Source organism: Chelmon rostratus, chromosome 20 (genome assembly GCF_017976325.1).
Source record: "Chelmon rostratus isolate fCheRos1 chromosome 20, fCheRos1.pri, whole genome shotgun sequence".
Taxonomy (NCBI): Eukaryota; Metazoa; Chordata; class Actinopteri; order Chaetodontiformes; family Chaetodontidae; genus Chelmon; species Chelmon rostratus.
The window spans coordinates 2,805,317-2,832,739 of NC_055677.1; the positions used below are offsets into that span (position 1 = coordinate 2,805,317).

The window sequence follows — 27,423 nt, forward strand, 5'->3', positions numbered from 1 at the left end:
TATCAGAGTCTGGGACCACTGGAGCCAAGCTCGAGGGCCTCTGGACCAGGGTTTGAACTTCAGATCCTGTCTGGAGTTCTGGTTCCAGCCACACGGTGTCGCTGCTGTCTTTTCATATTAAAAAAACTCACGAGCTCCTTCAGGTCTGTCGGCGGGAGCGCGCATGGGTCCGGGGTGTCTCCAGAAAGACGCGTGTGACGGGGACGCGCACTTGTTAGAAAGTGGACTGAGCCGGACCGCCGCCTCAGTGGAGCTGCGCACGCTGGACTCGTCGCCCCGCAGTGTCGTTCCTGGATCAGTTCTAAAGACGGGAGCCAACTGGTGTCACTTTGGACTGTTTCAGGTGTGAATTCGGTGTTTTATTGTTGCTGTTGGCTGATTGTTCGTACTTTGGGGACGCATTTGACGCTGTTTGGTCTCTGATTCGCTGAATGAAGCAGTGCGTAAAGCCGCGGATCAAAAGCGGAGAAACAGGCGTCACTTTTGCGCATTAAAACCACACATCTGGCGGACTTGGTGCCGTTTCACCTCACGTGTTTCCTGCTCAGGATGGCGGTCAGATGAGCGCTGAGCTGCTGCTCAGGTGGCTTCAACCCTCCGCTGGATGAGATGCGACCATGTCCTTTACGCACCGGCTCGCCCTGCTCCTGCTGGCCTTCACCTTCATCCACACGGTCAGTCCCGTTCTTATCACCATTATCACCAGGCTCAGTGTGATTATTCTGTTAAAATACTGTTATTAGTCTTTAAATATGGATTAAAACGACATGTGAGACCTTGACAAAGTGTTTCTGTTGGTGTTCAGTGTGAGTTTACAGGTTGTTTAAAAGTATTTCTGTAATTATCACTCTACATTTATTCTTATTTCCTCTGATACTGGTATAAACTGGTATATTTGAACCATTTGAAGTGTATTTCTTGAAGGTTTCTGCAGCTTTTTTCATATTTTCTTTCTATCAGCTCCACGTGCACTCTGCTGCTCTCAGCGTCTTTCCTTTGACACTGACTGGACTGTAAATCAGCTCAAACTGCAGCCTGTAAACTCTCACCAGTGAGAAAGTTTGCTGTTCATTCACTGTGTGAAAACATGAATTATAGATTCACTTTCTGGCTGCTGCTGGTTCATTTTTAATGTTCTGGTCTGATTCACGCCGTTGGCTCGGCTCTATATTTAGTTATCGTGTTTTGGAGAAGCTTAAAATCCCGGACTGATCCTTTATGCAACAGCAGACAAGTCTGACTCCAGTGGATGATTAACTCAAATGTTACCTCTGTGGAAATGTTGTAAAGGTGACGTCAAAAAATCTACTCAAGTCAGAGGAACAGTGGCTCATTGAAGAGCTTCCTGATATGAAAAAACAGATTTTCACCGCTGCACATAAGAATAAAGACCATCAGTATCCTGTATCACCTGCGACTTTTAACCCCAGATCCTGCTGTGTGTGCACATACACAACAGAGGTGTCAGCTGGAGCTGGAAAACCTAAATTGTGTGACTGATAATTTGACATTTAGGCCTTTCTGTGCTGTTTTACTGGATTTACAAACGTCACAGACGTAAACAGACATTTAAAAGCTTCGGTTCACCTTTAAAGAATGCTGCATGTTTCAACAGTGACAGCCGCTTCCACTTCCCCCCTTACGTAGCTTCAAGGTTGAAAAAGTATTTTGTTGAATTCATTTTGTACAAAATTACCCAAAATTCAGCCCGGCACATTGGGTCTGCATCTCCATTAGAAATAAAGGAAGATTTAGTGAAGCGCCAGTGAGTTTTTAAAGGGGCCAAACTTGTGAACCCAGGTGCAGCCACAGAGGCAGGTATGAGATCAGAGGTATTCAATCACAGGGCAAATGATTTGTAATACGAGCCGGGACCAAACAGAGGGAGCAGGGAGGATCAGGGGAGAAGCTGAGGGGAGGTCTGAGGAGGAGGGGGGGGCAGGGCTGAGGAGACCAGGACTGGAGCAGAGCAGGACCAGACAGGGTGGAAGTGGTAAATAAGTGTACAGCAGAACAGCTGTAAATGATTGCAAATGTTCCTCCCTTCTGTTTTATGTATCTGTGTATAAGATTATAAACTGTACAATGTTTAACATGTTTTTTTTATTACCTCTGCTGGACAACAGGTGTAAATGTTCTCTCTGTGTGTGTGTGTGTGTGTGTACTGTTGCTAAAGGTGAGTGACTTCTACTGTAAATCGATCTGTGTGCAGGACTCTGCTCTCTGTGACTTTTATACACACGTTCACAAACATTTATAAAATCATTGAGTTATTCATCCTTACTGCGATGGTTGAAGCTGAGCTCTGAGGCGCTGATTTAATCCTTGTTTTTAAAGTTTTAGATGTTTCACTCTGCAGACCGACTGCTGAATCCTGCAGAGTGACGTCAGTAAACTGCTCCCATGTTGAACAACTGGGCCGATTCACATTTAAAGGCATTTAAAGAGGAGAGGGATGAGGAAAACCTGATGCTAGCGAGTCGCTCAGCTGGCTGCCGGTCAGGAGACGCCTGCATCACTCTGTGCACGTCGACACCGAGGAGTGAAGCAATCGGATTTGCTCAAGTTGGGCCGTGACTGCAGCTCAGTTATTCCTGTTTGAGCTCAGCTGATAAGAATTTTTACGTGGATTCTTCCTTTGTGGGGTTTAAATGTGTGATTTAGTGACATGCAGGTAGATAAAGATGCAAAAGTCGGCACACATTTAAACCACACACTGAAATATAGTCATTGAGAGGCTACTAAAAAAACGTTCATTTTTAAACCAAGTTTGGTTTGGTTTTCACTCGTGTTTGGCTCTTCAGGGCATAAGCAGCTTTCAGCATCTGTGGGACTGCCCAGCTCTCACCCAATGCATGCTGGGATATGTTCCACCACATTGAACGGGATAATAATCACATAAATGGGATGCATTGATTTGTTGCTTCTGACTGGTGCCTCTGACTTGTGAAATAACCAAATTTCAGGCTGCTACATTAAGGAAGCATTTCTCTGCTTTCTCAGTGACCAGTGGACTTTGATTTGTTGGTTTATAACATAACTCAGTCAAATCTGAACAGACATGAGAAGCATATTTGTAGATTCAGCGTGACTTACACTGCCCAGCGATATCTTCATCCATGAATCTGCTTGCAAGTCATACAGAAAGAGACACTCCTTAAAACTGCAGAATTTGCCTGAGAATCATCACGTTTTTACCTTTTCTTCAGTATCAAAGTAATTCAGTGATAGTTGTGTGTGCATCTATGGGTGCATTACAAGCAAGAACTGCTAACAGCTAATTCGGCATGCTTTAAGTGTGCCACTTTCCCAAAACGTGAAAAAAATAAAGGCTAAACAAAACGCTGACTCCATGGCAACATTATGCTTCCTGTTTACATCCCCCAAAGCATTATTGGTGCTGTAGTTCCAAAACGTACAGCATGATTTCACCAAATAGAACAAGAATAATGGTAAATGTGACAAATCTATTAATATATCTTATGTTGCACAATAGATTAGCTTTTTTTATGCCGTCGATTCATCCTGATAAAGACAGATTGTACTTTTTAATTTTGTATTTTAGAACAGCATCAGCGACTGAGACAAACTGTGGTGCTTTTACTGTTCTCTGTAAACATATCACGTCTAATTGGTGGTTTTTGGATGAAGACGAGATTCAGGATTACAAACTGGAAAAAAACAGATATATTCTTCTTCTAAATTTAATCCGTAACATTTTGTCCGTAATGGATCTGTGTGTATTTGTGTGTATTAGAGCTCATTAGACCACAGAGATTACGTTGTTTGTTAGACGGCGGTGGATTAAATAAGATCAAACGGTTTATCCTTTGCCACGTTCTATTTATAGTTTTTGTTCTGAGAAGCAGAAAGCAGAAATACATGAATCCAAATCAGAAATTTGTAAGACCAGTGAAGATCACGGCGCCCCCTTGAGGCACACCTGGACCTTACATCAGTAGTCATCATCCTGGAGCTGGAACAAAGTTGTGGAGCCTTTTTTTTTGTGACGCTTATTGAAGTTTGGCAGCCTCAGAGAGGAAATGAAATTACAATCCAAAGCCTCCATCTTAAAATAAACCTTTAAATTTATCATCTCACACATTAAAATTGGCTGAAAACCACTGAAGGATAAAATGTTCATTCAATATTAAGAAAACATTTCCTGTAGAGAAATTGAAATTATTAGACAGGCAACTGCTGACTGGGACTAAAAGGTGTCAAACTTACCTTGTTTTCTGCTGTATTATCTCTGTTAACGGTAATGTTTGTTGATTTATTGTCAGACTTTGATTTTCTGACTGAACAGCTTGTGCTGCTGCCCTGGATTGAAGTTTTTCCTACCAGCACTTGAACGCACCAGATCACCACCAAACTTTTCAACTATGAAATATCTTTTTAGAAAAATGCGTTCATGCATGATGACGTTAGATCAAATTCCATCCATCCATCCATTTTCTTCCGCTTATCCGGGGCCGGGTCGCGGGGGCAGCAGTCTAAGCAGGGATGCCCAGACTTCCCTCTCCCCAGACATTTCCTCCAGCTCTTCCGCGGGGACCCTGAGGCGTTCCCAGGCCAGCCGAGCGACATAGTCCCTCCAGCGTGTCCCGGCCTCTTCCCGGTGGGGCATGCCCGGAACACCCTCCCAGGAAGGCGTCCAGGAGGCATCCGATAAAGGTGCCTGAGCCACCTCAGCTGGCTCCTCTCGACGTGGAGGAGCAGCGGCTCTACTCTGAGCTCCTCCCGAGTGACAGAGCTCCTCACCCTATCTCTAAGGGAGCGCCCCGCCACCCTGCGGAGGAAACTCATTTAAGTATTCGAGATCTCGTTCTTTCGGTCATGACCCAAAGTTCATGACCATAGGTGAGGGTAGGAACGTAGATTGACTGGTAAATCAAGAGCTTTGCCTTTCGGCTCAGCTCCTTCTTCACCACGACGGACCGGTACAACGACCGCATTACTGCTGCCTCCACACCGATCCGCCTGTCAATCTCACGCTCCATCCTTCCCTCACTTGTGAACAAGACCCCAAGATACTTGAACTCCTCCACTTGAGGCAGGAGCTCTCCTCCAACCCAGAGGGGACAAGCCACCCTTTTCCGGTCGAGAGCCATGGCCTCGGACTTGGAGGTGCTGATTCTCATCCCAGCCGCTTCGCACTCGGCTGCAAACCGCCCCAACACATGCTGGAGGTCCTGGTTCGAAGAAGCCAACAGGACAACATCATCCGCAAAAAGCAGAGATGAGATCATGCGGTCCCCAAACCAGACTCCCTCCGGCCCTTGGCTGCGCCTAGAAATTCTGTCCATAAAAATAATGAACAGAACCGGTGACAAAGGGCAGCCCTGCCGGAGTCCAACATGCACTGGGAACAATTACAAGGAGGAAAAGGCTCCCTGAGGGGAAAACGTCTCCAAAACCAGTGAATGTATCGAAGTACTAGTGTGTCGTGCCATAGAGCTCCATTCATAAAAATCCATCAATGAGCCGCACTGGTACACTAACACGTTCTCATCCCAATACTCACTACGGCCCCAAATGTGGATTAATCCGCCACCAAAAATAGTCCCAAAAACTACATGGTTGGACCAGCTGTAGAAATAATCTCTTTTCTACTAAACCTTATATCTGCAAGCTCCTGTTAAAGATTTTTATGATTTTTTTATGGGCTTGGAGGTGAGAGCCACAGACAAGAAGTCAGAAAGTATTAAGAGACGTACAAACAAATTGTTGGTTTTTGTTTAGTTTGGTTGCAATGAGAACAATATAGGTTAAAGCCGAACGATGAACAGGAAGTAACGTAAACTTACTGTGCTGTGTGTGTATGCATGTGTGTGTGTGTGTGTGTGTGTGTGTTATAAACACACTGGCAGGTCTGACATGCTGTGAGAGTGGCAGTGTATCTCAGTGTAAACAGACCTCCCTGCACACGCCCACTCGCAGTATATCAATGAAGTCAACTTGACGCGTGCACTCATGCTGTTTGAGTGTGTTTCTCTTTGTGCAGATGGTTTCTGCCGCCCTTGATTTACACTCTGTTTGAGTGTGTGTCCCTGGTTGCCGTCAGCTGTACCAGGACACGCACACACACCCTCCACGTTATCGTGCATCAGCAGCACGAAAGTTCAGTTAGCAGGTTTGTCCCGCAGCAGCAGCATCGGTCCAGAAGCTGCTAACGAGGCGAGGCCAATTAACAGTTCTCTTCACTTTGTTCGGCTCGCTCGGCTCTGCCGCTGCTCGACACAAAGAGCTTGCCAGGACTTTTGGCTCGGGACTTGAGGTCAGCATCAGCACCAGAAGTCAGAGCTGGAGTTTAGTCTGTGTTTATTAACCCGACGCCTTGAAAAATGTGTTTTTGTGATCAGAAAATATTTAGATTACATCTAACAGTTAATGAAGTTCAGCAGCCTGAGAGGCAAAATGAAAACTGTTCGGGAATTTTTTCACCCCGAAATGAAAAAATTCATTGTCTGCTCTCAAACGTCACATAAACTTTATTAAAGTCGGTAGAAAAGCAAACACACTGAGGTCACGCCTGTAGCTCCAGTAAGATGTTCATTAAATTTCAACAAACAGCTCCTGTAGAAAAAAGTGTTGTGAAGCCAAACAGCTGCAGAGCGGGAACAAAAATCTGAAACTTATCCTGTTAGTTATATCTGATGGGAACATGAGATGTGTCAGATTCTGGCTGTTGTTTGGCTGCTCTGAACTGTCCTCAGCAACAGGAGACAGACCAGACTGTCCGTCAGAGCAAGTCCTGGAGATCTGCAGACCCGCGACAAACTCAGTCCGCTGGTGAAGACCATGTGGTGCAGTCCAAAGCTCAACAACGAGCCAGTCTTGAGTCAAGTTTTTAAAAGTGAGGGTGTGAAATTGGTCATCGTTGTCATGTGTCACCTTATCTCCATTCAAGCACGTCCACGTGTGGACTGTAAACAGGAACCTCTAACAGCTGATTCAGCTTACTTTTAATGGTGCAAATTTACAAAAATAAGCAAAAACAGGCTTAACCCTCCTGTTGTCTTCGGGTCAATTTTGACCCGTTTTTAAGTGTTTGCATATCATAACTATGGTTTTCTCTCATATAATTTCTTGAAAATGACATGGATGGTTCCGCTCTTTGCAAGTAAAATTAATTATGACTATATTCTTTGAATTATGTGTGTTTTATTAAAATTTATAGCATCTGTGGTCTTCCCGGTCAAATTTGACCCGGCCAGTGTAAGTGGTATAATGGATCAAACTATTGTGCTTTCCAGTACAAACACACACACACACACACACACACACGCACAAGCACGCACACACACACACACACACATTTGTACTTCATGCTTTATAAACAGTGAAACCACACCGGGTCAATTTTGACCCAGGAGGACAACAGTTGTGACTATTTTCTGCCATTGAAAAATTTACGTTATTTCAAAACAGTGTCCTGACTAAACTTTGACATATACCAGTCTGTGATAATACATCAATTTATGTGCCTCAGATCATAACCATAGTCAAAATAATCAGAATTTATGGTGTTTTTTAATCAAAAATGAAGCGTATTTTTTTACAAATTGCATCTAATATATCATACATTAGAAAAATAAGTGTAAAATATATGTTGATGTGTTGGAAACAAGTTCACTAAAAAGGTTCAACACAGAATTTGATGATTATTTTATACTTCATGTTTTACAAGCAGTCAAACCAGACCGGGTCAATTTTGACCCGGGAAGACAAAAGGTGCAGAGTAAATGGGAAGACAATACGAGGGTTAAACACTGTAGGTCACAGCCAACTAACGGACTCCACGGCATCAATATACTCATTGTTTACTAAGAGATGGAGGAATTGTCTTGATTTTGTGTGTGTGTGTGGGGGGGGGATTTAAAACATTTGATTTCAGCCTCTGTCTGAGATTTGAAGGTATCTCTCATGTTCTCTCTGGGATGGCGATACGGCGTGTTGTCGGTGGCTACATGGGACACATAATTAATTTCAAAAAAATCCAAAAAAGGGAATGAGTTAAACGCAGGGAGTGCGCAGGGAGTGCGCAGGGGTGCGAGTTTCTGATGTGAAGGAATAATTCATCTTCGGTCCCCTCCCGAAGGCTCCAGGACTAACTTACAGACGCAGACACGTGGACTTTGATCCAGAAAACTGAAGCACGTTTATCAAATAGCAGCATGTGGCCTGAGACACGTAGAGCCGGGCTGAACTTTTGACTGACGCGGGAGGTTTGTTCATGCTGGAGATAATATTCATAATATTTATTTCCTCTCGTCCCGACAGGTTAATGGAAAGTTTCCTCACTGCCAGTTCTATTGGGAGATGCAGAGAGCCAGGAGAGAGTGTCAGACACAACTACAGCAACAGACGCCTGCTATCACAGGTACACACACACACACACACACGCACACACACACGCACAAAGGTCATGTGTGTTTGAATGTTTCACCACAGTGATAATACAAAGCGTTTTATATTTGTTGTCTGCAGCTTGTGGACTGTGAGGTTTTTCTCACGCCTGTGTGTGTGTGCGTGTGTGCGTGTGCGTGCGTGCGTGCGTGCGTGCGTGCGTGCGTGCGTATGTGTGTGTGTGTGTGTTAGATTCTCCTGTCAGACGTCATCAGCTCATGTTTACGATGCAGCAGCTTATCCTCATCAGTGGTGGAAAGTAACTAAGTACATTTACTCAAGTACTGTACTGAAGTACGATTCTGAGGTACTTGTACTTTACTTGAGTTTTTCCATTTTCTGCTACTTTATACTTCCACTAATTTAATACAAATATACAATAATGTAAAATATAATCAACAAATAACTATATTATTATTAGTTAAGATAAAAAGTCATTAAAATAAGCTCCAGCTTCACTCGCTGCAACATTAATGTGATGTACACGTTAAGAATCAACGCATCAACAATTAGAATCCGATAATTTTAAAATAAGCCTTACTGCATAACTAGTACTTTGACTTTTGAAGTATTTATGTAATACCAACATCTACAGCTGCACTTTGGTCTTTTAAGAATAAATAGTTGTTCAAACTAATCTGAATTTCATTGTAACTCTGAGACAAAGTTATAGTGAGGGGGTGTTCAGGTGCTAAATGAATCTGATGTCTGATGTCAGAACTTCAGAGGGTTACGAGAGTGCTTTTATGTTGATTTATATGCCGACTGTTTGTTCAGCAGCAGGCACAGGATCAGTGAGTCTGAAGCAAATGGCTGGGCCAAACAGGAAGTCGTGAGCAGTCTAATTTATATCTCTAATGTGTGTGTGTGTGTCAGGATGCCGCGGCGAGTGGGACAATGTGTCTTGTTGGCAGAGCGCGGCGGTCGGCGAGGTGATGACCCTCCCCTGCCCCTCCCCCTTCCTGCACCTGTTTGGAAAACACGGTGAGTCTTCCTCCCCTCCTTCCAGCATCCCTGTCATATCTGATGCAACTGTTCACATCTGGACACCAGTGGACACCAGTGGACACCAGTGGACACCAGTGGACATTAGTGGACATTAGTGGACACCAGTGGACATTAGTGGACTATTGGGGAATATGCAAAATTGTGTCTTTAACGGGTAAACGTGAGCAGGAAGTTGAAGACATTTGGGGTTCAGGAAGTTTGGGAATGTTGGAGAATGATGCTCAAATCAGACTTTTATTTTGAAAAAACATCCTTCCTGCTTTGTTTTTTATGCGGTTTTGCTGCAGCTTTTCGGTCTCGGACCGAATCTGTCTGGACAGTCGTGACCTCAGCCGGGTTCCCTCCTCCCAGCTGCTCTTTTCACAGCTAATTTCACAAGCTCTCGACTTTCAGTCGCCTCTTTCTGCTTCATCCATCATGCTGATTGGCTCTCGTCCCTCCAGCTTTGATCCTCTCCTTCCTCTGTAACCAGCGCACGCTACAGGCCTCCACCTCTTCTTCTCTGCTTCCTCCTGCTTCCCTTTCCTCTCCCGTCATCCCTCACTGTCTCTGTTCTTTAGCCATTTGCTAAAATCATATTGTGATATGAGTCCACCTCCTCATCGCCGTGTTTTCCTCTCCTCCCTGCTGCGCCGCTCGGGCTCATTCACTTAATGGGTCTAATTATTCGCGGGGCTGCTGACAACATCTGGGCTGGACGACTTTCCTTGTGATTTCCCCCATCTGTCAGCAGGCTCTTCCATCCACCTCTCTGCCCCCCCCCCCCCCCCCCCCCCCCCCAGAGACGGAGGTCATCAGCACCACACACATCAAAAATCACCGTCCTGTCTGTCAGTGGCCACTTGAACTGCAGCTGCTTAATATGAAGCTACAGGCGGCAGCCCGTTAGCTTAGCTTAGCGTAAAGACTGGAAGCAGGGGGAAGCAGCTAGCCTGTCTCTGCTCAGAGATTAGAAAATCCACCTTCCACGTTCTCTCGTGAGAACGGGACGTGTTCATTTTGGGTAGTTCTGTGTGAGTGAGTCTTAACAACAGGATGTTGGGAAACGTGCAGATTGGTGTATCTGATGTGATCTTGTATCTTGTGGTTTGTGAGGTGGAGATTTCCACATAGCTCAGTTGCTGATCAGTTTTCAGGAAGAGAAAGAGAAAACCTCGGATGAACTGCTGTAAACTGAGCTATAAAATGAGCCTCAGTGAATGCAGCTCAGTGCTTAATGGACAGTTTCTTTGTGAATGGGAGCTGTCGCTTTTTATTGATATAAAAACTTTACTTAAACTTGTTGACATGTCAGAGTAGGAGTAAAAGAGAAGAAATCGTCCACAGAGATAATAATAATAACTTGTGGATGTTTGCAGTCGGAAGTTCTCCAGTGATTTGAGTCTTCTTGGCTGTTGGGCTTCAGCTCACTTAAGGTGGACAGACTGTTAGCTGGCCTGCAGCCGCCTTAACAAACACGCTGCCGTAGAGCACAATTCAACTGTATTTACAATAAGACAGTTAAGAAATCTGCTGCAGCTGCTGCCAACAGCTGAGGACCTCCAGTATGGCCGACCGTCTCCAGTCCCCTGATACTTCCACTTTATTTACACTGAGATTGTAAATATGTTTAATGAGTTCAGATTTAAATATGTTTTCATGCTGTTTGTCGTATGCTGAGTTCAGACAGCTGATTGGTTGTCGCTGTCTGTGTGAATCCTGCAAAAACAAGATATTTAACCTTACATCATAGTTTTTAAAGTTAATGAACATCCACAGCTTTGTTCTCATCGGAAACATTTTTAGAAATGGACGGATGTGGACTCAAGTACAAGTACATCAAATTTGTACTAAAGTGAAGTACTCGAGTAAATGTATTCAGGATGATGCAGAAAGATTTTTCAGATGTAATAATTCTTCACACTCTGACTTTAATATGAAGGTTTAAAAAGAAAGGACTCATGGGAAATGTAGTCTCAAGTGCTTGTTAATGAAACACCTGCCTGAAATTAATATATTATAAAATAATAATAATATAATAAAATTGTCTTAACTTAAAGAAATTTCAACCAATGACTGAATTGACTAATTGTTTGCTTGTAATTGTAGCTCTGGAAGTGTCTAAAATCTGTGTGCGTGCGTGCGTGCGTGCGTGTGTGTGTGTGTGTGTGTGTGTGTGTGTGTGTCTCAGGTAAACTCAGCAGGAACTGTACAGAGGAAGGTTGGTCTGTCGTCTACCCCACCATCACCACTGCCTGCTGGTCAGACAACACAGTCGAGCCCAACGAGGTGAGTGTGTGTGTGTGTGTGTGTGTGTGCTTGTGCGTGTGTGTGTGTGTCTGACTGACTCTGAGTCACAAGATCAATACAGAGGGTAAAACGTGCAAAAATCACAGACTTCATTTTCAGTTTGTGGTTGAGACGCGTTAGAAGATCAAATCTCCGTCTTGACCCACTTTGAATTATTTGTTCGACGGCAAGCAAACCGACCACAGACCCAGTTTCCAGACTGGCTAGTATTTGATTCTCAAAAGTCAACCGAGGACAAGTTTCAGTGTGAAACTTTGTTCCTACGCGTCCTTCAGCTCATGTCGGTATTAGAGAATAATGAGGGGTCAGTGTGGTGAACGTGACCTGCAGCCCTCCTCAGCTCCTGCTTTCAAAATAATGCAGCATGTTTGTTTCCCCGACTGCTGAGCCGAACTTCAATCCAGCAGATTTCTCCGAGTGAAATTTAGTTTGCTCTCACAGGCGGGATGGAAGGTTCAGAACGAAAAACAAGCGCACATAAGAGACCAGAGTCCAGGTCCAGGTGTGAAACCAGTTATTTTGAGCCAAACCTTAACCGTGTAAACCCAACCACACTGCAACGCCCCCTGAAATGATTCTCAGCAAGCTTTATTTTGAAAGTGTAACAGGACGTTGCATATTTATTATTGCTAACTTGATGCGATACCTGGAAAACACAGAGTTGTCTCCTCTTGTTTCATGTTTCTCAGAGATCAGGGCCATCCATCAGGGCGTAGATGGTGAAGTGACAACCAGAGCAGTTTATTTCGACTGTCATGATTGACCGATGCATCGGTTTAAGCATGCTTACAGTGGTTCACAGGCTTTGAAACTCTCAGACCGATCCCAAAGAGCAGTGTGTGCCTGAGGTCCGCTCTTATGAAGCCTATGACGTTGTTTTCTCGTGGTAAATGATCTCGCTATCTAGAGAAATGGGCCATTTGTTTTCTCAAGATAACAAGATAAATGAATATTTTATCACAGGAGACTGAGCTTTGTTATCTGGAGATAACAAAATAATTGATATTAAGGCGTCGATATCATGAGTCAGTTATTTCATCAGCATGGTTATGCATGAGAAGTGGCACATAGCCGCTGTGCAGTATCAAGTATAGGCAAGTGAACAGGGTTTTGCTGAAACAGGTTTTGCTCGCTGGTCCTAAAAAAGCGCTGCAGCATCATATTGACTTCAGGACTGTGGGTTTTGTCCCCGTCGCTTCCAGTGGAAACACATTTAATGAGCAGCATAAACAGGAGGCGTGATCGCAGTTTGCACAACTTTTACACTTTGTGCACAAAATGCGAACCTGTCCTTAAAAACTGAGGCATTTATCGCCTTTGCGAAGCTCATTTTGTCACTTCTGATCATCAGATTAACGTTCGTATCCGCACAGCTTCCAGTCAGCGGAACGCTCGCACGCTGCGGTGAAGCAGGCGACCTGATTTCAGATCGGCGTCGCGTGTCAGCATCCCTGCACACGTTTATCTGCTCAAAGACGACGCTCTGACAGAGATAAACGAACAGGAAGCTCAGGGTGAGGAGGGCAGATCGCACGTGAGCGAAGACAGGACGGAGAGATTTTGGCTGACAGACCTTTGACCTCCGATCGCTCGACTCAGCTCCTCTTTCTCTCTGCAGACCGGCCTCACTGTGTTTGTGTTTGTCTGAGATTCAGGCCGCTGACATGACAAAGAAAAACTCACTGACGTCTAGTCGCGTCTCGCCCTGCGCAGGTTTTTGTTTTCGTTTGTTTAAGTTTTAAGAGATCGTGGGCGTGCACAGAGGTGAGAAAGGTGTACCAGTAAAGCTGGTTCTGATTCTAGGCATGTTAGCATGTTAACGTTAGCCACACAGAGAGTCCACTGGGCTCTCCTGCCGGAGCAGGTCTGAGGATCCAGAGCTGAGAGGAGAACAGCTGGGCCTGCACGCGGTATCTGTTGTGGCGAGACACTGGCTTAAGCTCTCGACTCCTCCAGCTGAGCTGTGGGGTTCAGTTCCTGGTCTTGGGTTCAGCTCCTGGTCTTGGCGCTCTCTGCTCTCTAATCCGCCCTCGTCTGTTCCCATATCTGCGTCGACACAAGTTGAAGTCAAACTGCAGCCGACTCCTCAGAGGATTATGAAGCAGGATGACACAGCTGAACGTGCGGCCCTGTGAATGTTGCAGGTGGTTGTGGAAATAAAAAAGAGCAGCGAATCTGGGTTATCGCCCCGAGGCGTCCGCTGTGATGCCACAGAGCTTATTTTCTTACCTTCCCTCTTATTGCTTGTAGTCGCGGCTGCATTCCAGGAGCCTTTGGTTTATACTGAGCTTTAAACAACCAAGTAACATCCAGGTTTAAGAGAATATCCGGCCCCATTATTGTGCCTTGATTCATCCCACACACTCATATTTGTCTGTAAGGCCTGGTGGTCTGTCTCTGTATGACGTCTTAATGTCTCGTGACACCCCATAGAATTACACTTCAGACCAAGGAGAAGCAGATCTCTTGTTTTTGTGACAAATTAGTATCATGAAGACAAGTTTTTTCATTTTCAGACATAAGAAAAATCTAAACCTCACCCGAGACCCAGTGTGGTTTTATCTGTTGCTGCAATTAACAGCTAACTCGTCAGTATTTTATCATCTTTCATCAATGTCGTTATTGCAAAATAGCTGATGATGCAGCAAAACTGGATCACTGTGATAAGTGAGGTACGAATGAGTTTTTCTGAAAACTGAGAACAAAATCTTCCAATCATTTGAGTCACAAAGTGCCTCCGACTTGTAAAATTTAAGACAAATGAAGGCTGTGATAACTTTCCAGTTCAACACCAACTCATCTGACATAAGACAAATATCCAGCATTCATCAGCTCCACGTCGCTGCTCAGCAAGCATCTCAAACATCTCGCTGTGTATTTTCCTTTCGAGAACCATCTTTCTTTTTCACGTCTCTGTCACATCCCTGTTTTTCTCTGTTTACAGCGTCTTTCTCTCTCATCGCTGCTGGACTCCGTGTCTATAAACACTGAAGATCCTCCTCCACCCAGCGCTTGCTGCAGTTTTCAAACAGGACGCGTGCATCCTGTAATCTTGCTTTCATAATCGCTCACATGTCCAATAGTTCAGATAACGATTTCATGTCTCGGTTCACTCTAATTACAGCTGAAATGATGCTGAGATGGAGCTCAGCCTCCGAACCTGCATCATTAACGTGAAACCGCTGATATTGTGCCGATCAGACAGCCGATCGGGACGCTGTTTGTGTGATGCTTCCTTGTATAGAAAAATGTGCCAGTGTTCCATTAGACTGTTGTGCAAAGAAAACAAATGAGCCTTCTTACATAAACTATAATGACAAGTGCTGGAATGTGAGTTCGGCTCTGCTGCGGCATGGGACCGAACACTGAATGCAGCATTTTTTATTTCAGTTGCATAAAACTATGCAAACACATCAGTTTCCACTGCCACAGTTCTTCTTCTTCTGCTTCTTCTGCTTCTTCTTCTTCTTCCCTGTTTATGAAAAGAATGGTAAAAATTTTGCATGCTTTGTCGCATCAATGAGGGTCTCCAGCAGCACCACAGCAGCTGTCATTACACACAGCTGTGACTATTTATATGTTATGGATCGAGCTTTGTTTGACAGTTTTTGTCATTTCCCATGACAAAAGATGGCCCGCATAGCGGATGTTGACGAGTGCTGCTGTGTTGAAAAAAAAAACGGGCCAATGGTCGGCCCCGTCTAATTTCAGGATCAGGATGAATTTCTGCCCCATCGGTTTTCGTTTGAGGTCGTGACACCGGATGAATTCGCAAACAATGTGGTTTTTGGACGTTGCTTTGGATTTCTGGCATGTCAGAAATTTTGTTGAGTGGGTTTCCCTCATGGCTGCTGCCGAAAGATCTGCAAACATTTCTATTAACCTTTGTATTGAGCTTGTCTTATTATCGATGGAGCAGGTTTTTACATGTTGAGGCTGCTGTGACACATTTTACAAGTCAAGACGCACAAAGAAACGCTGCCTTTCACTCTTCTTGGATGCATCTGGCTTGTTTGAATAAACTTTTTTGGAACTGTCAGTGAACAAAGCGGTGCAGCGGCCGCTCATACTGTGTCTTACTGTGTGAAGAACAGGATGGTGGACGTGTGTGTGTGTGTTAAAACTCACTGGAGCACACAAATCAAACACAATTTTAGGCTTAAATCTTTAATAATTGATGAACAGGCTGCAGAAGACATCACCAAGCGTTTGGAAGCGGCGACGCTTTAATCTCGTGAGCATGAATTCTGCTTTTGGTCGAGCAGCGTCGGGTCTCCAGCCCGTGCTGAACGCACAGCTGCAGGATGAGCGACCTCTTCGGTTTATTTAGCCGACTGATGGTTTTGATTGTTTTTGTTGAACTGCAAAGTGTGAAAAGAAGCAGCCAACTGATAAAAGTGGAGAAAAACAAAGAGCTATGAGGAGGCGAGTTAGTTATTCTAACAGTCCGCTAATAAACAGAAACAAATGTAGTGTACACACATCTGAGCTGTGTGACAGAAAACAGTCGAGCAGTAAGATGAATTTCACACACACTCAGCTGGACTGTGATCCTCTCCAGAGCCCTCAGGTGTGGGATTCCTGCTCTTTGACTCTCAGCGAAGCCTCTATTTGTTTCCTGTTGAAGAGACGGAGGTTTTCCGTCTGGAAAGCGTTCAGCAGGGACCAGATGTCACCGCCGGCACTCGCAGGCGTTCACACCTCAATACATCAAACGCAGCCGATCTTCATCTCTGAACGCTCTCACTGCCAGACAGAATAGATCTTCAACTCGCGCTGGACGAGTCTTCGACAAGCTTTACTGTCCCGTTCACACATCGACGCTGGAGACTGGACGGGATGACGTTGGCCCTGAAAGCACCTTTAACACACCGAAGTGTCAACCAATCACGTTTCTTTTGATTCCCTCAATGAAAAGGACAGCTTTCGGCTCCACTCGGTCAACAGCTGATGAAACTGTAAAGATGTGCTCACTTGAGGGACATTTTCGCGCCTGTAGCTCGTTTGCTCTGGCCTGAATCGGTTGATGAGTTGGTGAACTTGGAGCGTTTTGGCTTTGGTTTGGTTTCACTCAGAGAAAAATCCAAGTGAGTCATGTGAGAACGTTCACTCATTGGTCAGATGTTTCTGGGGCTTCAGCAGGAACTTAAACGCAGGAGGAAGGTCCTGAAGGAGGTCCAGGGTCCAGATACAAAGCACTGCACTGCACTAGTCCAACTTTAGGTTAGTGTGAAAGGTGTGACAGCACCTGAAGACATCGTCCAGGAAATGAATTAGATTAGTTGTGCACCAGTTTAGTGAGGAAGAATCTGCCCTTTCAGAGCCGAGAATGTAAATTATTCGCTCTGTGCTAAACACACCTGCACGCTTCAGACCTGTGGGAGACAGGAGAGTCCCTGAACACATCATTTGTCTTTTCTTCTTTACACAACACATCTGTTCCTATAACAAACCTCTCTCATAACGTCTGCGGCACCCTGGAAGATCCACCTGTTCCTCTCTGACATTCGTCAGTGCAGTTTATGAAAATGTTGATAGAGAAAAACTTCTCAGGTAGCCAAAATGACTCGACCCAACATCGGCTTGAATCCAGCATGCAGGACTCATGCCAGACCTTTTTCTGCATGCAGCAGCACAATGGAATGAATTACTTTGGGTATTACTTTGAACCATATCAGGCCTTCCTCTGTGGTTTAGGGGTTAACAGTCACTTTGTCTATAGAATGAAGAAAACATGTTTAGCCCTGGCTGTGATGCCACACTAAAACAACTACAGCGATGGTCTTCATATTCCTCTGACTCGGCCTTAATTTAAAACACCTCGCAGCACACAGGAGCTGAAGATAAAGACAGTCCACCAGACCGAGACCAGGAAGCCGTTCAACCTAAAGTTCAGCATGGCTTTAATTCTCTGGTGTCAGCGAGGAAGACAGAAAGGGCGAGCGAGCCAGAGTTTATAGATGAAGTTTGTTTGGACATAGAAGGCAGTGAGACCAGAGCCAGCAGGTCATCAGCTCCCAGCCAGACGGCCTGAGAATCAACCCCAGGAATGAGACGCTGATGCCAGGCTGTGACGGTCTGTGTAGCCTCAGATATCCGTCTGCTTCTGTGGAGGCTGGAGGAAGAAGTGCTGAGACCCTCCACTTCACTGAAAGTACCAATGATACAGGGAGAAAAATACTTCCAACAGAAGATCTATCAGTACATCGCTTTAGAGTTTTACTATACAAAAGTACAAAAAATATATGTAGCCGAGACTTTAAAACATCAACAATGAAAGAAGGAAGGACAGAAAGATGAAAAGTAGGAAGAAAAGAAGGAAAGAAAAATGAAAAGTAGGAACAAAAGCAAAGAAGGATGAAAATAAGAAAAAGAAAGGTGGATCAAAGCAGGAAGGAAAGGATGAAAGCTAAAGGAGGAAAAAGAAGAAGAAGAAAGCATGAAAAGTAGAAAAAAGCTAAGAAGGATGGATGTAGGAAGAGAGGGAAAGAAGGATGAAAAAAGGAAATCAAGAAGAAAGTAGCGAGAAAAGAAGGAAAGAAGTAGGAAGAGAATGAAAGGATAAACAAACAACAGGAAGAGACGGAAAGAGGGATAAATGTAGGAAGAGAAGGAAAGTAATAAGTCTGTGTGTGTGTAGAGTTTCCTCTTATCTCATTGCAAAGCGAGACGCTTTGTCTCGGGTAAGATCTGGTTTCAGGGTTAAAGTTCGTTTAAGCTTCAGTTTAGATTCAGAGCTGACGTCCAGGTGTGATGGATGAGGACGGGGTCGTCACAAGCACAAACATTTAAGATTCTTTCTTGTCCGACTGCGTTAATTTGCGTGTGTGTTTCAGTGCAGAGGCTCACGGTTGATGTGTGTTGACGTGCACGTGCTCGTGCATGCCTGAATGTACATACAGACAGTGTATGTGAGTGCCAATGTCCACTTAATGGCCAGATGGTGTGTCAGACACGGGGAATGTTGTTTATAGATGACGAGAGCGCTGAACGCCAGGCACCGACACACACACACACACACACACACACACACAGTGAACACACAACCTTGTAGTCCAGATCCATCTCTGGGTGACGGCCTAAAGAGTTTGTGCCGTTTTGAGACGGACCAGGTTCTCATCCTGATCCTGCTCTTATTGTGAAAGGGCCTCTCCCCTCTGTGAAAAGACACAGGAGGCTCCAGGAGCTCGGCGACGGCTGCTGGTCCTGTCCTGTGCATCCGTCAGTGTCTGCGCTGTTGGGCGGTGTGGGAAAAAGAGCCTGGAAATCACTGAACTGCCTTTATGGCAGCGATGAGATTTTATTTTAAAAAGGGAGTAAAGCAAAACTCATCCACAATCAATCAAACACAAACACGTCTTTGGCCAAGCATTTAAAAAAAACTCCCAAGTAGATCTGTTTGTGCTTTATCAAAGGTATAAAGCAGCTTCAGGTGCACTGAGAATCCTTGTTTCTGATTGGCTGCCGGGTGTTTATTATTCTCTAAATGACCGCATGAGGCTCCTCCAGATCCTGTCAGTTATCAGGCTGCAGCTTTGTCGGCTTGTTGGAGGAGTAAACAAGAATTATTCACACAGTCGTTTCCTTATTTAATGTGTAGATAAAGAAACTGAGAGCAGCGCCCCCTAGTGGCTCTAATTGTCTGCCTTTACCTACAGTGCAACCAGTGGTGGAAAGCAGCCGAGTACATTTACTCAAGTACTGTAATTTTGAGGTTTTATGCTACTTTCTGCTTCTCCTCCACTACACTATGGAGGCAAATATTCTCCACTGTACTCCACTGCATTTATTTGGTAGCATTTGTAGTAAAAGCAGTTCTTTTACTTTCTAATACTTTAAATTTGTATTGATAGTCATACTTTTGTACTTTTCCTGAAGAGAAAGCGGAGTATTTTCACACTGTGGTATTGCTGCTTGTAATGAAGTAAAAGATCTAAGTAGCTCTTCTGCCACTGTCAGAAACCATGAACCATTTTAACTTAATCTTTAATTAAAGTGCTTATCTAATTAGAATGTATGTTTATATTAGATTGATGCATTCAAGGACCTTCTCTGGTCATCACCACGAAGATCAGCGGCCTTCAATCGACAAACAAGGCTTGAATAAAGTGAAAGGATGCAGTGAAACGATCCTCTTTGACATTTAAATGGCCTCTCTTTGAGCGGGGGAATCAGCTGGTAGTGGTGTGCTTTGATTGCGGCTGCTTCACTCACCCAGAGACGCAGTTTTAACACAGAATCTGCGCTGCGGTTCAGCCCCCCTCTCCGCTTCACGTGGTTACGTTTGACAGCTTCTCCTCATTCAGCGCACCATGATTGTGTTTTCTGTGTTTGTGTGTGCAGCTGGTGTTCTACAGGGTGGTGAAGATACTGTCTGCTCTGGGCCACAGCCTGTCCCTCATCACTCTGCTCACCAGCAGCATCATCATCTGCTTGTTCCGGTAAACACACACACACACACACACACACACACGCTTATCTGTCCACCAGTCACACACACCAGTTAAACCAGTGAGACAAGGTGTTCAAACTGAGACAAGACCGACTCCTTTATGGCATTTTTTATACCTGAAGCTTTTGTTTTTAGAATTCTTTTTTTAATTTTTGTCCTGAACCAGTTGCTGTAAACCATTTTCTGATGGATAACAGCTGATCAGGTAAATAAGTTCTCAAAATATATTTTTCGCAGTGTAAACTAGATACCACGCATGCTGCTCCTCCAGGTGAAGTTCGTTCATAAATGCAGAGTTTCTTTTCTTTGCAACCAAATACAGAAAATTAGGATTATTTCAATAAACATTTAAGCTGATGGTCGACAGTTATAGTCAAGCATGTGTGCGTGGCGCCAACATTCGGTGTGCAAACGCCTCAACCTTAGAATTTATCCGGAGTAGTTCTTCCTGGTTCTTCCTCTGCGGTTGATAACAGCTTGTTGTAGAAGTGTGTGAGATCGATGGACGCTGCAGCTCAGTCTGGATCAGCTCCAGCTGTGCACTCGGCTGCTATCAGCATGTTTAGATACCACATCCTTCACTGGATTCACACCCCGACACCCTCTATAAACACACTTCTCAGCATTCTTCTGTGTGTGTGTGTGTGTGTGTGTGTGTGTGTGCGTGCGTGCAGGAAGCTCCACTGTACGAGGAACTACATCCATCTGAACTTGTTTGTATCGTTCATGCTGCGAGCCGTGGCCGTGCTGACCAAAGACACGCTGCTCTTCTCAGAAGAGGAAACCGCAGACTGCAGCATCCAGCCTTCGCTGGTGAGACGTGTGCTCAGTGATTTGACTTCTCTACAGAGAACCTGTCATGTCAACATTTCCATTGTTGTTGATTTCCAACTCTAATATGACAATTTGCCTTCTAATATAATCTAACACAGTTTGTCTGAACCCTTTAACCCCCACCCTGTAGAGACACTTGCATATTACAGTGATATTGCACATATTGTGCAACATATTCGTCGGGCCGAAGAACGCCCCTTAGCTGTGATATAATGAGCACATATCACGGACTGGAGTGATGTATTGCTTTTATAAAACGGTTACCAATAATGGCAATATGGAAGAAGAATACACAATAATTCTCATGTCATTTTTAATTAAACAGAATTACATATTATTTAATAAAATGGCCCCTCTGTGAAAAAAATAGTCCCACCTCTCCGTACGTTAGCCCTGCTTGTCGTCTATTCCTCGCCTTTTTTTCAGAGAAAGTCACTGCTCAATCAACTCTACCCTTGTCAACCCTATCTGCAGGTGAAAGTTAACCTTTAACATGTGAATTCAACTAATTTTGTCTATTTGTTAACGTTGTCAAAACGCCGCAGCAACTTTTTGCTGTCTAACAGTTTGTTGTCATGGAGACGCTGTTGCTTCTCTGTCAATCAGCCCCGTAACGTAAACATGCGAGGCCCCCCCGCAGTTAACTATGAGTGAGTGGTCCGGAAGAATCCATCCAAAACCTCAATGAATATCATGACTTTAAAAGCGCCAGATGACTTGCCTCAACGAATAGTGAAGAATCGTAAACTATCAATTCCGTGAGGCTGTTCAATCAGTGACCGATCAGCCTGTAGAGCACTCAGTCGCTGTCAAGGTGCTGATCCTGTGACTGTCATTATAGCCTAAGGGAGCTGTCCGTGGTCCGCGATTCACGCGATTGATTGTCGTCATGGAAACATTGTTGCTTCCCCGAAGCGGAGTGATCTGCTGTGATAAGGCTTTTTAGAACGGTAGGCGTGATATATGCTCATTATATCACAGTTAACAGCCAATCAGATTGCCAGAATTCACCTTTCCGTTTTATAAATGTGTATATACTTTATATGTATATACATACATACATATGCATGTATATGTACATTTCATACCCTGTGTTACATTTTACCTGGTTTATTTTTACACCTGTGTGTTCTTTCTCCGATTGACCTCAGTCATTTTCATGCTAGTGGTTTGATGGCACAGGTGGTACCTGTAAAATGAGCTCTATGGGTGCACCAGCTGCTAACGCTTTGGTGGCCAGTCAGCAGGAGAAGAACTGAACTACCTGAACTACAATGAACTTGATTAACATCACGCCGCACCTTCCTCTCTGTGGCATCCAGCCAATATTATGTGAAGCTTGGAAACCAATCACAAATGACAAATGACAACCTGTGACCGTGACGAGCCATCCTCAAAAGTGCTGAATAGTGGTAACGGTTGACGGGAAAAGGTTAATTCTTCATTGATTGCAGGTGTAACACTACATTGATTGATTACTGGATAATCCGTGTTTGTTATCAGTTAGCTTGGTTTACATAGCTTGAAATCTATGGTGTTTATGGTGCAGGCTCACAGGGATGCAGGTGCAGGTTAAGTTGCTATAGCGTCTGAGCTTTGAGAACAAGTTGATCTGAAAGTCCAGGTAATCTGGACTTTCAGGTAAACTTTCAGGTTTGAATCCTCCAGATGTTACTGTGGTCAGTGGTAGAACGTCGTCAATGCTTGCAGTCAGCACAAAACAAACCACTTCAACACAAAACACAGACATGTCTTAAATTGCAGCCGAGAACTGAGGTTCAAAAGCCTTTTCAAACAGCTGCCTTTTGTGTGTGAGCAGGTGGTGTGTGAGAAGTTTTACTGTCACCTGTACAAGAAGCACAAGAAGCCAAATCATTTGGACAATCATTGGACGAAATCATTTCCTAAATGTCTGAATCAAATACTGCTTTGAGCGAGTCGTCGTCTTGCTTCATCGGTGCTGCTGTTGTTGCCGTAGGTGGGCTGTAAGGCCAGCCTGGTGTTCTTCAACTACTTCATCATGGCCAACTTCTTCTGGCTGCTGGTGGAGGGTCTGTACCTGCACACCCTGCTGCTCGTCATCCACAACTACTCCACCCGCCTCTCCATCTACATGCTCATCGGCTGGGGTAGGCTGCACCTCAACAGGAGCGTCTAGTATTTTTTTGTTTTTCACAACTTGGTCCTTCTTAGTTTGTTCTGACAACAGAGTTAATTCATGAAATCTGGAAATTAGAACAACCTGTCTGAATATAATTGAATTCATGGGAATTATCCACAGATAATTTTCACAAAGATATCACAGTATTAGGACCGTATATTTACTTATTATTTCAGTACATACTGGAAATATGAAAGCCATTATGTGTAGAAACTGTAAATTTCTGACTTTGGCGCCCCTCAGTGGCAACATTAAAAAAGAAACTGTGGCAGGCAGCATTGCACACTACCACAGAAACACACTGCACGCCATATGTTGGCTGTAATGAACAATTTTGTTGTTTGCGAAGAGATTTAGCTGTTTTATTACTGTTTTCGCATTTCAGTGCTAACAACCCTGAAAACGCTAAATGTTTAGTCTGTCGTGTGAACGTAGTTTAATCATTTCTTGCAGCCCTTCTACCAACACCTCTAAAGCTCACTCATAATCAACACATTATATTCCATTTGTTTGATTCACACAAAAACAAAGTGTAAAAAATGCAGCTGTTTTCTTTCTGTAACTTCGTGCTGGGCGTAGCTGCTTTTGCTGCACTTGAACGTGGCATCCATCCTCTCATCTAACTCCCACTTTGTCTCACAAGACCAAATCTATTGCAAAATGTCTTGCAAAAACACTCTCGCATAGAGACAGACAGGCAGACAGACAGGCAGACAGACAGGCAGGCAGACAGGCAGACAGACAGACAGACAGACAGACAGGCAGACAGACAGACAGACAGTGCTTCATGCTGTTGAAGTGGACCAGCGTAACTGATGAAAGCTCAGCTCGTAAACACTCATCTGGCCTCTGTGTTCGCTCAGTTCTGTCTCAGCTGCTGCCATCTGACACCTCCTTCCAACATCCATCACCACTTTACCAACACTTCCTCCCTAATGCATCACCATTTAGCTCCAGCTGTTTCATGTACGCGTGTGTGCAGACGTCATATTTCCTGCTGGCACCTCGTGAGGACGTTCTGTGTCTGGCAGACTGAGAATCTAAACAGACTTTCTCTCCTCTCTCCCCGTCTCTCAGGAATCCCTTTTGTTTTCATGGTTGCGTGGATCATATGCAGGATAAACCTGGAGGACACATGGCGAGTCTGCATGTCCTGTTCTGCCATCTACAAAGTGTTTGTGTAGCATTTTAATGAACAAGAAGACTGTCGGCCTCTAGTGGCCTTTATCAGCACTGCAGCCAGGATGATGCCAGGACTTCAAAAAGAAAAACATTTACAATAGAAGGTTTATAATTTGGTGTTGAAGGCCTTATAGCAGCTGGTTAGTTTGCTTATGAGTCAATGTGGTTTAAAAATACAAAGAAGTCTGATTTATTTTCTTATTTTCAGGTGTTGGGAGATGAATGAGAACCCTCTCCCCAACAGACTGATCAACTGGCCCATCGTAGCATCCGTCATCGTGAGTTTTGCACCATCATCTTATCACTGTTGTTAATTAAATGACTAATTGTTTTTGTTTGTTTTTTTTACGATCACCAAGACCATTTTAGTTGTCGTGTTTGGCAGTTTCACAGATTCACATCTTGACTGTCTCCCTGCTTTGTGCTTCTCTACAAGATCAACTTCATTATGTTCATCAGCATCATCCGCATCCTGCTGCAGAAACTGCGCTGCACCAACGTCGGAGGAAACGACCAATCACAGTACAGGTACCCTCCCACAACTCCAGGACATAGTTCACCTCTGACCTTCTGTTGATTTTTACATTTTAGGTTGTGTGTGTGTGTGTGTGTGTGTGTGTGTGTGTGTGTGTGTGTGTGTGTTCTCTAGACGTCTGGCGAAGTCCACCCTCCTGCTGATCCCCCTGTTCGGGGTAAACTATGTGGTGTTCGTCTACCTGATGGAGCCGTCCGACAAAAGCATGAGTCACATCAAGATCTTCTTTGATCTCGGCCTCGGATCCTTCCAGGTAACATGTGACAGGTGTCACTTCTCACCTGTGAAGGTACATTTTTGTCTGATGCAGTGTTGTGGCGGCTGTCCCCAGGACCTTCGACGTAACCACAGCAGAGCCCCCTTAGTATTTGGTAAATTGATAAATATATACCCATGCATCTTCTAAGATAAACAAAATTTCTTAAATAGACCTTGCTTTCTTATTTATTTGTCTTCAGCTCCTTAAAATTTGGTCCTAAGTCAAATGTTGGGTTTACTGAAGTTTGGGATTTTGGTTTAACTTAGGCTTGACTTCAGACCTAATGTTTTCGAGTGCAGATGGCCTCTAAAATATTCAGGTTTTGTGAAGATATTCAGCTTAATAACATTCATTTTTGTCTTTATATCAGATCCTTGTTTTTTATTTTTAAGATGATGCTAAATCAGTCACAGTTGTGTATGTGTGTGTTGTGTTCAGGGTCTAATTGTCGCTGTCCTCTATTGCTTCCTCAACAGCGAGGTGAGTCCACACACAGCCGTCCAAACGTTATTCTGATCAGTAAATTATCAGCTTCACAGACGCTGAACTCTCCTTCGTTTGTGTGTGAAAAGGTCCAGAGCGAGCTGAGGAGGACGTGGAGGAGTCTGTCTCTCAAGCGTTACGTGGGGCGGGACTACAGGCTGCACGCCACGTCAGTCAGCCGAAACGGAACCGAAAACTCCGCCCAGTGTCCCAGGAACTCCAGAGCCCAGTCCATCCTGCAGACTGAGACCACCGTGCTCTGACCAGGGACTGACGCACAGGACTGAAGCTCGTATTCACATATCGTTTGCTCCTGCAGGGACTGAACCTGGGGCCTGCAGGGACTGAACCTGGGGCCTGCAGGCGTTTCCGAGGTGAACGAGTCCTGGTCGGACTGCGTTCTCTTTCTTCACAGTGGTCTTCGGTTGACGACACACATGAACCAGCGCCTGCTGAAATCACACATGCATCAGCTAATTACGATTAGTTTCATGTCATTAAACTTTCTGAAAAGTAAACAAGTTGCAAGTAAAGAATCTCAAATAAACAACACACATATTCTCAGCTGGGAGATATAAGTTCTGTTTGGTGGCTACATGTAATTTTGTTTTTTTTGTTTGGAAGAAGATGCTTCAAAACACGAAACATTAACCAAAAACAAGTAAACTATGTTATTTTACTTTATTAATAACCAAACAATTAAATGTGGTGGAAAGTTACTTATTTTGAAAATCATGAATTTATCACTGTTTTTTTGGATTAGAGTGAGTTTTAGGGAGCCGCTGGCCTGATGCCACGTTCACTTCATGTGACGTCCATCTGAAATCTAAACTGCTGTCTCCTTTCGTTTTAAGTCAGACGCGGCCCCAGCGGCCCCCAGCTCGTTTGGCTTGTGACTCCTTCAAATGAAGCAGCCTCTACCTGCGACCCCCCGGTTCAGATGAAATTATCCAGATGCACACAAGAAAAAAGCTCATAGGGAATCTGAAAATAAGTTCAATCATCTCACAACCTCTCGGATTTATCTTGCAGCCCCTTGTTGGGGGTCCAGACCCACATGTTGAGAACAGGAGCGGTTTACAGCTGGGAGTTCAGGAAACATACAGGTCACTGTGGCTCATGTAAATCATGATTATCCATTTATTTTTATGTTTATTTATTTTCATCTATATGTTTGTGCTAAATTGAGGGTTTGACAGTGTACTTCTCTGTTATTATTCTTATACTGATGTCTTTGAATTCAACCATCTTGGATTTAAGTGTTTTCCACCAGAATCTTGCTCATCTACAAACAGTCGGTATGACTAAAAGTATTCAACACAAGAGAATTATTGATGATACTGAATGAGATTTTCCATACTGTTATCAGGGAGGCTCGTCCATCACATCAGGATCCTGGAATGGAAACTGATCGTGTGAAATTCGGTGTATTGAAGTGCAGTACTCTGGACACGTGTGTTGAGTCACAGTAAGACAAGCAGGATTTCAGTTCTGCTTTTGAACAGCCAAAAGCCGCTCTTGCCTTGATGGTTTTGTATGTGCGTGAGGTCGAGGGACATTTGTACGCATTTGAAAGCTTACAGCTGTGAAACCTGTGACTCTGTGTGTTTTATGTATAAAGCTTTTATCACAGACTGAGTCATGTTTGTTCATTATTCTGTTGGTCTGATCATGGATGAGTCTGCTGATTATTTTCTCCATTAATCAATTGATTGTTTGTTTTGTGAAAAATTCTTAAAATAGTGAAAAATGTCAATGCAATGGGCCAGATCCCAAAGTGACACCGTCATAGTGTTTGTTTGGTCCAA

The 27,423-nt window shown here is 44.2% G+C and overlaps 1 protein-coding gene across 1 annotated transcript; it reads left to right on the top strand.

Annotated features, from left to right (window-relative positions):
- The first annotated feature begins 237 nt into the window (after window positions 1-237).
- Window positions 238-27,229, top strand: LOC121623872 (vasoactive intestinal polypeptide receptor 2-like). Its single transcript, XM_041961370.1, has 14 exons — window positions 238-343; window positions 549-674; window positions 8,287-8,386; window positions 9,289-9,396; window positions 11,591-11,688; window positions 20,053-20,150; window positions 20,836-20,974; window positions 22,974-23,124; window positions 24,234-24,294; window positions 24,547-24,616; window positions 24,775-24,866; window positions 24,988-25,126; window positions 25,571-25,612; window positions 25,705-27,229. Exons 2-14 carry the CDS (start codon window positions 618-620, stop codon window positions 25,876-25,878), a joined length of 1,329 nt encoding a protein of 442 aa, XP_041817304.1. The 5' UTR covers window positions 238-343; window positions 549-617; the 3' UTR covers window positions 25,879-27,229.
- Window positions 27,230-27,423: the final 194 nt, after the last annotated feature.

Coding starts and splice junctions, on each gene's coding strand:
- LOC121623872 (XM_041961370.1), top strand. CDS start 618: ATGTCCTTTACGCACCGGCTCGCCCTGCTCCTGCTGGCCTTCACCTTC. Junction 20,975..22,973: donor GCAGCATCCAGCCTTCGCTG/GTGAGACGTGTG, acceptor TTGTTGCCGTAG/GTGGGCTGTAAGGCCAGCCT. Junction 24,867..24,987: donor AACGACCAATCACAGTACAG/GTACCCTCCCAC, acceptor TGTGTTCTCTAG/ACGTCTGGCGAAGTCCACCC.